Genomic DNA, 16527 nt, shown 5'->3' on the forward strand with positions numbered 1-16527 from the left:
AAATTTACAAAAAACAATTTTAAAAATCAAAGAATAATTTTGTATTTAGTTAAATGCAAACAATATTTCAAGTTAAGTTATTATTTAATGTTTTGACTTCTAACAGGTAATTTTATTTGTTCTCTTATAATACACATTACTTTTTAAATTTTTATTTTAATTTTTTTTCACAAAACAAAATATTTATTTTAATTATTTTTTATCAATTCTCTGAAGATTTTGTTTTCATGCACAACACTTAAATCCAAAGTCATGTTTAAAAGTAAATCAAGCATAAGCTTAGAGTCCTTTAGTGATTAAATGTATATCTAAACTTATGTACCCTGTCATAAATATTTACTAAACCCTCAAAACTTATTTGTTTTAATTTTTATTATATTCTCTTAAATTCATGAATGAGATTCTACATCAAAAACTCTCAAAAGACCCATATGCCCCTCCGATGAGTCATGGAATCTTTCACACACCCACATGCATGTATTAAGTGCAACATTGGAGGTGTTCGTAGGCGATCATTTCCATTTCCCACAGCCACATAAGATCATGGCCTTCACCTTGACTTTGGATGGTAAATAAAGCTACATACATATCATCATCATCATCATCATCTTCTAGTGAAAGATGTGTGTTTTCTTCTTGTGTGAAGCCAAACCCACAACAACAACTACAAGCACAACCATTGGAACCCAACATAGTGCTGAACAACCTCGGTAAATAACCATGGATAGCACCGAAGACTCGTCAACGAGTTCACAACAACAACCGAACCTCCCACCCGGGTTTCGGTTCCACCCCACAGACGAAGAGCTCGTGGTTCACTACCTCAAGAAGAAAGTTGATTCTGTTCCTCTCCCTGTTTCAATCATCGCTGATGTTGATCTCTACAAGTTTGATCCATGGGAATTACCAGGTTTGTCTCCAATTTTACCCTTACAAATCGCAATCTTTAAACTCTATTTGTTGCTCACAGTATCATGATTTTGGATGTTTACACTCATCAACCGTAATTTCTACATAACTCTTCATTTTGTATTACGATTTTGGATTTTAATATATTAAACTGCATGATCCACACTTCTGATTTTTATCTGGGTGTGAGTGTATTCACATAGATGACCTCACCAAGTGGAATAAGAAAATCTTTTGTATTATAATTTAATTTGGATGAAAAATGAAATGGGTGTTATTAGTTTTTCATTTTTTTGTTGTTTTCCTTGGTTTTTGCTCATACTTTTTTGTTTGCATTTGGTTATGCAGCTAAGGCATCGTTTGGGGAGGAAGAGTGGTACTTTTTCAGTCCGAGAGATAGGAAGTACCCAAATGGCGCGAGGCCAAACAGGGCTGCAACTTCAGGGTACTGGAAGGCGACGGGCACAGATAAACCCATATGCAGTGGAACTCAAAAGGTTGGTGTGAAGAAATCTTTGGTTTTCTACGGAGGAAAGCCACCAAAAGGGGTGAAAACCGATTGGATCATGCATGAGTATCGTCTCGCTGAAACCAAGCCTAACAACAGACCACCTGGGTGTGACTTGGGCCACAAGAAAAACTCCCTAAGGGTAAACCTTTTTTCATGTAAAAGATACCTTTGTTCTGCTTCGCTTTTCAGCACATCATGCACATCACTTTTTCCCCCACTAGACCCTCTCCTCATTAAAAGTTAGGATATATTAAAATAATAAATAAAACCACATTGTTGAAGCATGAATCACACTTTCTGAGTGAAGAAGTGTTTATAAGAAAGAAAAAAAGCACAACAAGATGAGATGAAAGTATTTAATATTTAACATGAATTGGTGCATGGATTTGTAGCTGGATGATTGGGTGTTGTGCCGGATCTACAAGAAGGGGAACACACAAAGGTCAGCTATGGAGCATGAGAGGGATGATTCCATGGATGACATGATTGGAGAAGTACCTTCTTCCATGAACGTGGGCCACATGAATGCGAGATTTCACCTTTCAAAGATGTCTACCAGCTACAGTGGTGCATTGTTGGAAAATGACAGAAACACGTTAGAAGGGGTGGTTATAGGCAATGGTGTGAATGGAATCAGCACTACTACAAGTGCCATGCCATCTCACTTTGGCACTTCAAACTCCAAGCCAGATCACCTTCCTTTTGCCCTTTCAAACAACGCTTCAGCCTCCAAAAGAACACTCTCAACACTCTATAACTGGAACCACGACACTGATCAAAAACACTTCAATTTGGACAATAATGGTAATGTGAGTGTTGTGAGGACTGAAGAAGACAACAATGCTTCTCCTGGCTCCTTTGCTACTCTGCTTAACCAGCTCCCACAAACACCTTCATTGCCTCAAATAGGGTCTATGGGAGATGGGTTACTTAGGACACAATACCAAATACAAGGGACTAATTGGTACGGCTAACTCCTCTTTCGGATATATGATATCATAATTATAATGAATGCACAAGGAGGAGCTCAACTATGGTGTGGCAAGGAATCCTCAATTGTGGTTTAATTGTCTTAGGAAAATTGAAGAACGTTAGAGTACTCTCTAATCAATGTTTTCCTTCAACTATTTGCAGGTAGCTCCAGGTAATTAATATCACATGAGGTGAGGGAGTGAGCCACATGGTACTTAGTTTTATATATAGATTCATATAGAATGATAGGATAGAGATATAGAGATAGATATAGAGACATATTTGCTTGTTTTATATTGGTGTGTAAAGAAACAAAAGAAGGGTGCTCTTTGTGTACAAAATTTCAAGAGGGTAAGAAAAAAGAGTTGGCCATTTATATTTATATTTATATGTATACTTTGCTCTAAGATACAACTGAAGAATGTAGAACATATACTTCAGAATGAAATATATTGATGCAAGAGTTTAAATATATATATATATATATGTGTTTCTATATCTAGTTCATGCTTGATGTTTATCTAATTTTTATTTGTTTATTATGTATGACTAATTAAATTGTTAAGCGAACAGAACTGAAAGAGATTTTGTGTCACGTCTTTGCATGTAACCTAGGTATAACCTAGATGGCTGTTGATTAGCATTGTAAATATCTCTATCATTTGGCCTGAATGATTTTGGCATCTAAAGCAGGTTAGGTAGAATGTGTATCCATACACAAGGAAACAAAAAAGTATGCAATATTATTTTGTTTTTTATAAACAATAATTTTCACTGCCTCTGTCTTCTTGTATGATATAGGGGCCCGTCTTGTACCAAAACAAATATTTATTTTTATTAAATAATGTGTGCAACTGCAATCTTGTGTTTGAGACTTTTTAGATTGATACCCCAGTTATGAAAGAAGGGTTCTGAATTTTGTCCCAGATGATCACACTCTTTGAAAACGAAATGTTTGTCATGACTTGTATTCTATCTCATGATATTAACCTTTTTCTATATCTGATTTTCTGGTTGGTAAAAGTAGTATATCATAGTAATAAAAAAAGGTCAGGAAGATTCATAAGTTATTGTGACAATAACTATGCTATTTCCTATTTATTTAATTAATACTCATGATGGTATTATCGGTGGATCATGTGTCATCCATGCTTATGATTTAAGTCGATAATGTTGATGCACATTGTCAAATTCAATTTTTTTCCTTTTTGTTTATATTCTTAACGTTATTAAATTTTCGTGGCATTGTGATGCTATGATTACACGTGATCATTAATAGAAATTGGCTCTTATGCTATATAACTTTCTTCCCCATATTTTATTCTTTCTAAATCGGGCATTGGCATCGTGCATCGCCATTGATGCCCGTAGGCATGTAAAATGTAAACTTTTAAATGTTATGTTTAATTAGTACAATGATATCTACTTTTGTTTGAATGTATTACTTTAGTATCCGTTTTTAAAAATATGTTAGTTGAGTATCAACTCTTGAAAAAATGCCTTAATTAGGTTTTTTTCAAACAAAAATTATTAACACCGTTAACGGTATTGATATTTAAAATACTTACAAAATTAAGTATTGATATTTATATTAAAATTTAGTGGTAAAAGTCATAAATAAAATTAATGGTGTTAATAATTTTTTTTCTAAAAATGAGCTAATTGATACATTTTTTCAAAAGTTGAGACTCGATTGACACCTTTTTAAAAGTGGGTACCAAATTGATACATCTGAGTGAGAGTATGTATCATCAGACTAATTAAACCTAAATGTTAATATATATATATATATATATATATATATATATATATATAACAATTTGGTGACATTGACTTTACACTAAATATTATCGACTTTGGAGCTAGTGATCCATCATAATTGTGTCAATTGTCATTGTTAGGGTCAATCACTCCTTACTAGTGCAGTTTTAAGTTTTGACAACACCCTATATGCTTCGGTTCTGGCGCAAACGAGGAATATCATGACGCGGTGATATTTTTGTAATTTAAGTGAACTTTTATGCCTCAGGTCTATTTAAAATCAAGGCAGAATAGGTATTATGCCTCGGTTATAATCAAAATTGAGGCAGATCAATCACAATTTTCTTAAAATTCCCGCTATTTTAAATATTTTAAAATGATCACATATGTTTGCGCCTCAGGTCCCACTAAATTAAGGCATGAAAGAAATTCTGCTTCGGTCAGATATAACCCAAGGCCATTAAGTTGCAGTATTTTTCCAAAAACTGCATTTTTTTATATTAATTTATAAGAGAATATGCCGCGTGTTAGTTTTAACAGAGGCACATGGAGCTTGTTTGCAACGTGAAACGCGCACGCGCCAGTTTCTCCACTACTCCCTACGCCAACCACCCCTCCACCGTCGTTTGGCCGTCGAACAGGGTGTTGCTGGGCCACCTCCATTGTTGCGGGATTGAACGGTATGTAGATAGAGGCGTTGTGCTAGGGTTTTGTCTTACGTGCTTGGCTCTTTGAACACTTTCTCCACCCGTAAGCACTTTCAAAATTCAATCTTTCAAACTTTTCATTTCCATTTCCATGGTTTTTGTTTTGAATAGACTTATCTAGTTTCAGCTACCTAAGGACTCCAACAAACACATGCTTGCAAAACAAACAACGTTTACCAAGAGCCAGGTAACACCACTTCTACTCAACAATTGTGTAAAAGTTTCTCCTTTTAACATTATAAAGATTATTAAAATTTGGGTTTTAGGTACTGAAAATTGGAAATGGAACCAGTTTCAAATTGGTTCATAAATGCTCGAGTTCAACTTTGGAAGCCAATTGTGGAGGAAATGTACTTGGAGGAGATGAAAGAACACGAACTAAATAGTAAATTTTTTTTTAATTTTTGATGTCCATTAGGTCTTAATTAAAGTAAGATTTGATGCAATAATCTTCATATATACCTTGGTTATAAACCAGGTATAAACCTCTCCCTTTTTTACCTCGCCAGGATATGCCTCAGTTATGAACGCGCGATAAAAAAGCCAAAATAACCGTGACAAAATCTCCTCCTTGTACTAGTGTCTCATCTGAGGTATTGACTACTTTGGAGCATGTGCTCCATCACGGGTTTATCCTTAAAAGGCACCTCAAAGGGTGGAAGAAGAAAAGAATATTTAAACTGCCTTTCGCCTCAACTCATAAGTGATGTGAAACCATTGGATGTCATAGAAACATAATCCCTTTAGTTGAGGTCTAAGGGGGATGACTGTTCATCCCCAATGGAGCACTTAAGGGATAGATTGTTCATTTTAGAACCTTGTTATTGGCCTCACAGTGGACGTCAATGTTTCGATCCCAAGCCTACCAAGTGACATTTTTAGATTCAATCACCCTTCATCTAAGGTATTGTCCGCTTTGAATTCTGTGCTTCGTTACAATTTTGTCTGTAAAAGACAAGCCTCATGGTGGGCGACAATGGTTCAATCCCAAGTCTGCCGAGTGACATTGTTAGGGTCAATCACCCCTCATCGAGGTATTTTCCTCTTTGGATCCTATTCTCCATCACAACTTGTTCTTAGAATGCGCCTCATAGGGTGGAAAGGAGGAATGAGTATTCAAACTGCCTTTGGGCTCGATTAACCGATATGAGACTATTGGATGTGGTAGGAACAACACAAATTAGAGAAATGAGGGTAATAAAGAATTAAATATAATAAATAATATTTCTTAATTATTTCATTAGAGGAAAAAGAGTTGAACCATGAGGCAAGGTAAAATAATACACTTTAAATAATTTAAAAATTAAATTGTTAAAGTCGATGACTTTAAAATTTGATAAATAATAAAAAAAATATGATTTAAAGTATTGAATGAGATTTTATAAGTTGATAAGTTTTGTTTCTTGTGAATTTTGTTTCTATAATTGTTTAATGTATTTTTTTAGTGAACTAAATCAACTCACCATATATTCTTTGAAAATAGGATTACCAAACAATTGCTTTTCAATCTAAATTAGATTGTTTAAATTCAATATTCCACAATTAACACAAAGTTGATGTACAATCAGTTTATATTGTGGATCAATTTTAAAATATGGTTAACTTACTGGATTGACTTTTGATATGAATACCAATTAAATATTCATGGATTTCTTTCCAATTAATATTATTTTTGTATTTTTAGATCAAACTAGAATGGTGTGAATGGATATAAAGTGTTATGGATAAAAACAAAGAAGATGCAAATGAAGATGGTTTGAGGACATTGAATGATTTGCATTGTAAGTTAACAAGATGGTAGGGATGTAGTAGAAGAAGATGAGATGAAATCAATTCATAGCCCTTACTCCACTTAATCTAATTACTACTATCTATTTTTTCATGCACTCTTTATCACAAACCAGAAAAACCCAAAAACTAATTATCAATATACTTGTTAAATCCTTGTGGATTCGGCACTTATTGATACTACTACGCACCAGTGCACTTGCTGGGAAATGATTGTTGTGAAATAGTCATCATCCACCACAGGAACAGAATCCACCACAAGTTGGGCTAAAGAGCCCTTAATTCCATGTGTGCACTAACAACCTTAGGACGATAATGGTGTTGTATTTTTGTTCCAACTATTATCTCCCCACCAGAAATAACATTGATATCCTGCTGTAATCGTCTACAATTAGATAACTAATGACCAATCATTTTACAAGTTGAACAAAATAGAGTCAATTTCTCATAGTCCACACTAGCAATAAAGGAAATATTGGCATTTCCACCAAAATTTGATTAGGAAAATCAGATAACAAATCAATATCAACAAAAAACTTGCAAAGAAACTTGCAAAGATAATGCCACATGTGACCAATGTCGTACCCAATCAAATAAACAATTTAAAATGTAGTACGAGGAGTTCTTCCAAGGTTGTCTCCTAGTGACCACTGTTCTCAATCAAAGGTTTCAGTTTAACATAGATAGGGGGAGTTTCTTGGTAGATTCAAAATGCAATTAAAAATGGTGAATGAAATAGTGATTAAAACGTATTTGTTGCAACCGAAATCACGATGGGACGACGAACCAAAAAATGAAATTTGCAAAAATAGAGAGTTTGGAGTCGCCACCATAGTTATTATAGGAAACTATGAAAAACCATAAAAAAAAAAGCAAGGTCTGCGAAAAACCAAATTTAGGATCCGGGAGTCGGTTGCGCGTGGGGAAGGTATTAGCACCCCACAACGCCCGTCCTACGACGGTACCTTTAATTAAATGTGCAAAAGTTATGTGGTTTTTCAAAATATTTAATTTTCCCAAAAAATAATATAAAAGGATGTACAAAAGAAACAAAAACATTTTTTTTTGGTTTTCTGAGCCCGACAAGGATTAATCCTTGCTCCTACGTATCTCCATTTACAATGGAGAATCAGGGTTACGTAGTTCTTTATGAACAACTATTTGGAACAATATTTGAAAAGTGATTTAATTTTTTTAATAATTTTGAAAACCTTTTTATTTAAATTTTTAGTATTATTTTAATATTGATGTCACGCGACGCAAGCGGCCAAACAGACATTGAAAATAAGTTCTTTTTTTTTAATCTTTGATTTTTTTTATCTTTTATAATTTTTCATAATTTTTTAAAGTTATTTAAAAGTGAATGTGAATGTCACTACGGCGTGACCAACCAAATAGATATTAAAGAGTAAACAAAGAAAACTATTTATTATTCTTAGATTGATATATACATTTTAGAAAAAAATGAACCAAAGTCTAAGTGGGTGTCATGCGATGCGAGCGGTTGAACAGACACTAAAGAAATGGGAAAAAAATATTTTTTAATGATTTAAAATAATAATAATAATAATTGACAAAAATAAATAAAAAAAGAAGCAACTAGTAGTTCAAAAATGTTCAATATCTCCTCACCTTTTCTCCTTTTTTTTTTGCCTCCTTCTCTAATATTTTTTTGTTTTTTTTTTCAAAAGAGATAAAAATGAGATGGGTTTGTGTGGGAGGTAATGAGAGAGAAAGAGAGAGGGTATAGAATGTTTTTTTCTCTTTTTTTCTACCTCCTTCAATATTTTTTTTGAAAGAGAGATAAAAAAGAAGATGTGTGAGAGTGGTGATGGGAAAGAATTAGAGAAGTGTAGAGAATTTTTTTCGGTCCGTATGACAGAGTGCGTATTTATACTCACACCTTGCAATATCAATGCAATCTCAGTCTTAATTGTAATGAACAATATAAGGAAGGCGTTGGTCATGATAGCAACACATTATGGGAATCAAATCGCAGCAAATCAAAGCACAAAATCAATCAAGATCAATAATATTGATTCTAACCGTCAACAAATCAGAGAACAAAATCAATCCCAATTAGTAATATTGATTCTTACCATTTGAAGAGATATTGCTTCTAATCATTACAATCATATGACTAATTTCTCTTTCAGAAACAAAGGGTATAAAATATTTGAGTTGTTGGGCTCATGATAAGGAGTGTGATAATTAATAACAAATTGGACTCTTCCTTCTTTTTTCTTTTTTTTTTCTTTTTTTCATCTCTCTTTTCTTTTCTAAAATTAAAGTTTTTGAAGAATATTTTGTTTCATATTTTTTTTATTTTCCATTAACTTAAAACTTTTAAATTTTTTTTTATTTTTTTTGAAAATAAATTTATTCACCCAGATGAAATTGGGTGTTTATAATATTAACTCCTTCATTTGAATGCAAATTCAATTATCACTGGTTACAAAATTAGGGTTCTATTTTAACTCTCAATCCACTCGAATTTAACCAACTAAATAGAGATTAAAACAAGTTTCATCATGCAATTAATGAATTCACACATCCATTAATCTGAAATAGTGTCAATAACACACACTACATTCATTAAGCATGAACAATCTTCATCATGCAATTAAGGAATGCACACATCCATGAATCAGAAATAGTGTCAATAACACACACCACATTCATTAAATATGAACAAGCTGAGTTACACAAATGCCTAAATTCTATATTAAGCACATATAGATTAATTTCATCCATTAAAGCAAAAATTCAAGATGAAGAGTAAACAAAAACAATAACCTAAAATTGAATAGAGCAGTCCTCAAAGTTTCATCACATTCTCTTTAAGGAATCAATACAAAAAGTCTAGATGGCCACAGAAATGGACTTACAATACAGTGAAAGACGAAAATAAACGTGAACCAGAATGCAACTATGCAGAGAGAACAAAAAACCCTAGCTAGGTGATTTTCAAGTGTAGAACAAGAGAAACCCCAAATGGGTGTTATTCAAAGCATAAAAACTGAAAGGAAAGGGGGATTTGTATTTCATAACATGAATAATTAAAGTCCCACAACCCCTTCATGTGGTCACATCACATTAAAGGCCAAAATCCTAGTTGACCTAGGTATGGGCCCAAATTTGACCCAGTAACACACCCAAAAATAAGAAACTATAAAAATGCTTTCCTTTTTGATAACTGATATGGAAAATAGGGTTGACATGGAACTATTGATATGGAAACCTCTCTTTAGCCCAAGAAATAAAAGTCTAGGCCCAAAAAATGCTTCAGAACAAAACTTGAAAACAATTAAAAGCAAAAATTAGACCAAGTGAATTCAAATTAATTGAAATATGAATAACTGGCCTAAGCCAAGTGATGAAAATATGATGACAAGAATATTATGCATGAATGAACAAATAAATCGGTACAAAATGATAAGAAATAGGAGAAAATAATGGCTCATCAATGTGATATTGAGTAAATCGGTTTCGGCTGCCTATACTCCAACGATAGGTTATGAATGTGAACCCAACATTGAGTTTTCGTGAATTTCATGGAAGCTGGGACAAAATCTTTTGTCGAAGAAAAATAACAAAGAATACCTAGAGATAAATTCCAAGTTCCAAAAGCCAAAACCCATTGCATTTCTTGTAAAAAAGAAAAAGAAAATTCAAAGAACTATTTGCCATGCGAAATTGCCTTCCATTGACCCAACTGCTTCCGAACCAAATCAAATTCTCTTAAATGTCCAAGTGTATAAACAATTTATCCTCTTTTGCTAACGAGATATGGCCATGCAAATGATTTTGGCACTCCTCCTTACCTGTATGATAAACTTCCTCAACAATATACATAGTGACTATATCTGCCTTTATAAAAGGGGGAAGTAATTAGACAAAAGAATATCACACGCACTATTAAGAACTTGTATAAAAGTACATTTTTGTGCCAACACATTCAAAGAAGATTTAGGGGTAGTTGGCTTTCCCTGATTTGTAAGAAACCTAAGGTTTTTAAAATCTTGATGAATGATTGACCCCAACCAAGGATGAAGGCACATGCTTAAGAAGACTAAGCATGTTTAGAAAGGAAGTTCACTAATCCTTCATCCCTTTCATTTGTGTTTGTTATTTTTGATTCCCTAAGTTGACTTAGTTGAATCAACTTTAGTTGACTTGTTGACCTTTGACTAGGTTTGACTTGTTGACTATAGTTGACTTGACTTAAGCCAACATGCTAATCTATGTTTATTTGCTTTATAGGTTAATTAGGAGTAAGAAAGCAATGCTAGGTGGCACATGGTGATTGGGGAGCATAAATGATGTGGAGGAGAGAGTAAAGCAAAGGCATAAAGCATAAAGTAAAAGGCATGAAGCAAGTGTACCTATGTACCTTTAGTCTCCTTTATTTTTAGCACACTTTGGCCACTTTTTGGAGATATATGAGACACATTCTTTGTCTCCTTTTGTGCTAGAACGAAATTAGCCTTGCACACACCATAGTTGCCTCTTTTGTCTCTCATTTTTGTAACCTTATTTGACCTAGCTTCTAGAAACTAGGGTTAGGTTTTTGTAGAGACATCCTTAGGTATCTTTTATTTGCTTAGAGGCCCCTAAACTCTTCTATATAAGGGGTGCTCCTAGACATGTAAAAGGGTTGAACATTTTGAAGTAAAAACACTCTTGTGTCTCAACCATTTATGAGAGTTTCCTCCCTTGGGAGTGAATACTTTTAAGCCTTATCTTGCATAGCAAGTGGCAGCAGACATCCACTCATCTTCAAGGTTGCCATGGCTTCTAGCCTAGCCTTGTAGTGGCGTGCTTCTCACATTTTTACCATTTCTTTCCTTTCCATTTTATGTTTTCTTCTTCCTTTAATTGTTCTTGGTTTTCTATGGTTTATGTGCTTTCCATTTCCTTTTCGTTTTGAATCAATCCATCATCTTCTTCTCTTGAGCTTTGTGAAAGGAACCTTCACATCTAGATAGCTTGCTATCTTAATGTCCAGTGGGGATTTCACTTAGCTTTCTTAATCAACTCACACCATATTCAATAATCTTAAAAAGGAACAAGATAATCCTTCATCAAATCTTGAGGAAGAAGCCATACCTATGCAATCAACAACCTTCTCTCCCACCAATGTTCCACAAGTTTGACCTATGCCTGCTGCAAAAAATGCACATGAACTACAAATGCACAACCTTGGCAAGTCAAGAACAAATGTTCAAACCAAAGTAAGAGTGCATCACTACCTAGCCAATCTTGCTGCAAGCCTTCAGCCATGTGCAAACAATAATTCCTCTCTCAACCAGTTGTAACATCCCATTCGGATATTACGAATTTAACTAAAATAAAATATAAATAAATAATAATACCTCATTTAATTAGATTCATTTCCCAAAAACTCGGGAAAATTTAAAACTTATTACATTATCAATTTTTCAAAAAAAAAAAAACTGCCAAAGTATAAAATTAAATAGTTCAAATCTGATAACATCAGTGATTACAAAATTCTTGATTTTCATAAAGTGGTAATAAAACTCTGAAGAAAATTCCCCAAGCTAGCGTATGCTCTGGCTCTATGCCTCACCAGATCCACCTACATCATCATCTACTCCTGTGTACCGCGTACACGATCATCGCCAAACACAAGTAGATAGGATGAGCTAACAATATATAAAACATATACAAATCACATATATAAACAACAAACATCAAAGGAACTTCGTCCTTTAATTCAAAAACCATATGGCCACCACCATATTATCCATGTTCCACGTCTTCAAATGAATACCTTAAGATGTCTTGCTGCCACACCTACAAGCAACAACTTGTAGAACACGTGCGGGAAACATGCTATAGACCATACTCTATAACGCCAGGTGGAGTTCCCAATATGAACACAGTTCGTAATGTCCCAGGATTACCAAACTCGTCAACTAATTACTGAGGAGGGTAATCTATCTGGACCCATCCGTACGAGCCACAACTCGCACTCACACCGGCAACACTCGCCAACCCGAGCCACAACTCAAGAGTTTCTCGTGTTCATCCTCCATCCCGAGCCACCACTCAAGATATGTCATTCCCAACCACAACTCAAGGAATGCCACTTGCTTAACCCCTATTCTGAGCCATAACTTAAGAGATACGTTTCGAGCCCCAACTTAAGGAACATCTAACAAGCCGATATTTAAGGTATCACCAAAGCCTTGTAGATCACGCACATCCAAAGCAAACAAAGCTTCAGCCTCTGCGTTATCGCCTAGCGCTGCTCCAGAGCCGCTAGGCGAAACTCGCTTCCAAACCGCCTGGCAGGGGACACGTGCCGCCAGGCGCCAAGCGTCAATGTACATACTGCGTCTGTAGGTATTGCTTGGTGGGACGACCTTCACCGCTAGGCGCCACACTATCATACTTCATCCTCACATACCCCATTCATTAAATGAGTCACCCATGAAATTTCCATGTATTCATACTCATGTTTTCATTCATTACTGATGCACAATGCTCTCTTCCTTCTAAACATAACTAAATCTCTATTTCCATCCTACTACATTCTCTCTTAGTATCTTGGCACATAGTACTACATTTTTACTACTTGAATTGAACCATGACTAACTTGACCACCCACAAGATACCACAACTCCTAAGTCACGTGATATTGCCAATCCATTTCATACTACTAGTTTAATTATTATTCTGGAATAAGATACACATCACAATTTCTCCCAATTATCATGCAATCACATATTAATTCATAATAGTTGCCATATATTTTATTCTCCATTTTTCCCTTACTCCAAGTTTCCTAATTCCATTAGCGTAAATGACAAATCACCATAGAGTCCACATGCCCTCGTTGCATCTCACAGCCACGTAGTGCATAATTCACTTCACTGACGCTTAACGACTCCCTTAGTATCGTCAAACGTTGTATAGTATTCTGGGAAATTCCCAGAATTTCTAGCACCTATGAAGACCCCAACAACCATAAAAATCCACCCCTCTAAGTATTTTCTCGATCCACCAATCAATCATGCTGCCAAGGAGGTCTAATACTAATTTAATTATGAAATTCCAGTTTCCTTAGGGTAATTCCTTAATCCTTTAATCCTAACGCAACATTCCAATCCTTTCCAAACCCTAAACACAATATTCCTTGACCGTCAGGCAGTTTCTGAAATAGTTCTTAATTCCTCACGAAAATGCAACTTGTTTTTGCTCTCAAAATGATTCCTGGACAATTCCCAAGGCTTCCCTATGTCTTTCTTAGTGGTTGTTTTTCCAGTCCCTCTTGGCTCAACTAGGGTTTCTAGCCTTTCACATTCATGCCAAAAAGAATTTTGGCAAAAAGAAAGTTTAATTTGGACATACCAAGGTTCGAACCCATAACCATGCCAATGTCAAATCAATGGACAATCATTTAACCAATTCATGTTTCATGATAATTCTTAAAATTCTAGGATTATATTGTCACCCATCATGATCAAGCATATCATTAAAATAATAATTAATTAAATAACACATAAATGGCATACATAAGACATGAACCCAAGTCCTCTCATACAATCAAGTACTCTCAACCATTTGAGCTAGTACTTTTCCACATCACAACAATCAACATTTAATGTCATAAAGGCTCCCAATACCAGCATTTATTAATTAATTATTTATTTAATTAATTAAATTTAGAGGGTCTTACACCAGTCGCAAGCCTTCAGCCACGTGACGAAACCCTGCTCCAATCAATCTAACTAGTGCACCGCTCTAAGCACCTATGTAAGTGATCAACCATGTGAAACCACTCCAAGCATACACCACAAATTCTCTTATGGTGTGTTTGGATAGAGTATTTTAATGAAGTAATTAATTTTTTTGAATAATTTAGATTTCTTTGTAATGAAATGTTTTGTTTGGATAGAAAAATTAAAAAGCATTTAAAATGCAAGCATTTTTTTGAAGTATTTTAGTTAGTTAAATTAGTAGAAATTCAAATAACCTCAAAATATGTGGAATTTGAAATTCTTCTCATACTCTAAATTGTCTGGTAGAGTTGTGTTGTAAATTTGACTTAGTCCATAGGCGAGCTTGATGAGTTAGGCCGACGCCTCAACAAGCCAGATAGGTCGGGTGGGCCCGTCGATCCAGACAGGCCGGGTGGGCCTGACGACCCAAACATACCAGATTGGACTGACGACACAAACGGGTTAGGTGGGCCCCACGACCCAAACAGGTCAGGCAAGCCCGATGACCCGTACAGGGAGGGCAGGCCCGACGTCCCGAAAGAGGTAAACGAGTCCGTTTCCAAATTTATCATGAACTCAAAATATAATTAAGCCTAAAATAAATATTGTTAAAATGAAATTTTATCTCACAAGAAATTCAATTATTTTATCGAAACAAGAAATTGAAATGTCAAGTATTTTAATTTCGTTATCCAAACAAGTTATTTGGAAAATGAAGGTAATTTAATTGCAAGCAATTCAAATACAATGCATTTCAATTTCTCAACATTGTTGAAATGCTTCATCCAAACACAAGGTTACACTATCAAGAAGAGGATAAGAATCCTAAACATATGTCACAACACAACTTAGCTCGCACTACAAACAAGCACATAACAACTTGCACCACATGTAAGCACACCAACTGCCATACACCAAAGCAACATAAAAACATTGTTGCCAGGAGGGAGGCCTAAGGTTGTCACCTATTTTGAACTCTCATTTCGATATTGCATAATCCATCTTTCAATTTTCTCTAGTGAACATCTTTCTCAATTATTCTTCAATTTTCACTTCTATGCTTGTTTTATTTCAATTTCCTTATTCGATTCCCTTATTCAATTCCATGTGTCACCATGCATTTCTTAATCCTCTCTTATCTATCATCATCTTTTGGTGCACTTATCTTATTCATTTCGATGTATTTATCTTGGTATCTTCTTCGATCTATTGATTTTGATACCCTTAACACATTTGCAACCTGAAAAAAAAAATCCTATAAATCAATAAGATATCAAATCTAATGTACATTTAACAAATTCTCACCCTCACATCTTAAACACTATATATGAACAACTTTTTTCTCTAATTAAGTGTCTCAAAGTATTCTAAAATTATAGAAGAATGTTCTTGATATGTTATAAGACAATGTCAAATCCTATTAAAAAAGCTATTATTGAAGATTGTATTATATCATTAAAGAAATATGTCAAATTGGATTTCTAGAATAACTGACATGATGTAAAACCCAACATAAAGATGTTTAAGCATTTGAAAAATAAATAATTTATAGGCATTTTTCTAATGGACGAATTATTTTTATTAATCTTTTTATGAGGATTTTTAGTATTCGAATAGAATTTATTATGAAGAATTTAAAATTAGTTATTAAGGGGTAATAGTTTATGATTCAACATCTAAAGTAGCATTTTACGTTAAATGAATAGTTCAACAATAAACGATTAATAATAATGGGAAAAGGAAATTAAGTAATAATTTCTTACTTAGCATTTACAATTATGTATATAGATAAAAAGGATAAATAACTTTAAGCTGAGTGTCAGAAGTCTCACATCGACTAGAGATAACACCAATTTAGAGTATATATATGGGTGCAAACCTCACATTACAAGCCGGTTTTGTGAGGCTGAGTTTAGCTTAAAGTCCACTTCTTAACAAGGTATCAGAGCCATTGTTAAAGTATTTCCTAGCGAGATTTGTTGTTTTTTGGGCATATTATTCTACTCGTTATCGGGTTTGATAAACCTTCTAGTCACTTCAGATTTAGTTAAAACTTGATTTCCTCATTAAGAATATAGTGTAGTGATTAACCAAGGATTAATCCTAGGAAAGGCAATTTAACTTCAAATGA

The 16527-nt window shown here is 34.3% G+C and overlaps 1 protein-coding gene across 2 annotated transcripts; it reads left to right on the forward strand.

The window, feature by feature from the left end:
* The first annotated feature begins 511 nt into the window (after positions 1-511).
* Positions 512-2864, forward strand: LOC114170041 (NAC transcription factor 56-like). Of its 2 annotated transcripts, XM_028055509.1 has the most exons (4): positions 512-910; positions 1258-1559; positions 1813-2384; positions 2555-2864. In XM_028055509.1, exons 1-4 carry the CDS (start codon positions 721-723, stop codon positions 2556-2558), a joined length of 1068 nt encoding a protein of 355 aa, XP_027911310.1. In that variant the 5' UTR covers positions 512-720; the 3' UTR covers positions 2559-2864. The 2 variants fall into 2 exon arrangements, with proteins under 2 accessions (XP_027911310.1, XP_027911309.1); XM_028055508.1 differs by having other exon boundaries at positions 1813-2864.
* The last annotated feature ends 13663 nt before the right edge of the window (positions 2865-16527 follow it).

The sequence above is a fragment of the Vigna unguiculata genome, chromosome 11 (genome assembly GCF_004118075.2).
Source record: "Vigna unguiculata cultivar IT97K-499-35 chromosome 11, ASM411807v1, whole genome shotgun sequence".
Taxonomy (NCBI): Eukaryota; Viridiplantae; Streptophyta; class Magnoliopsida; order Fabales; family Fabaceae; genus Vigna; species Vigna unguiculata.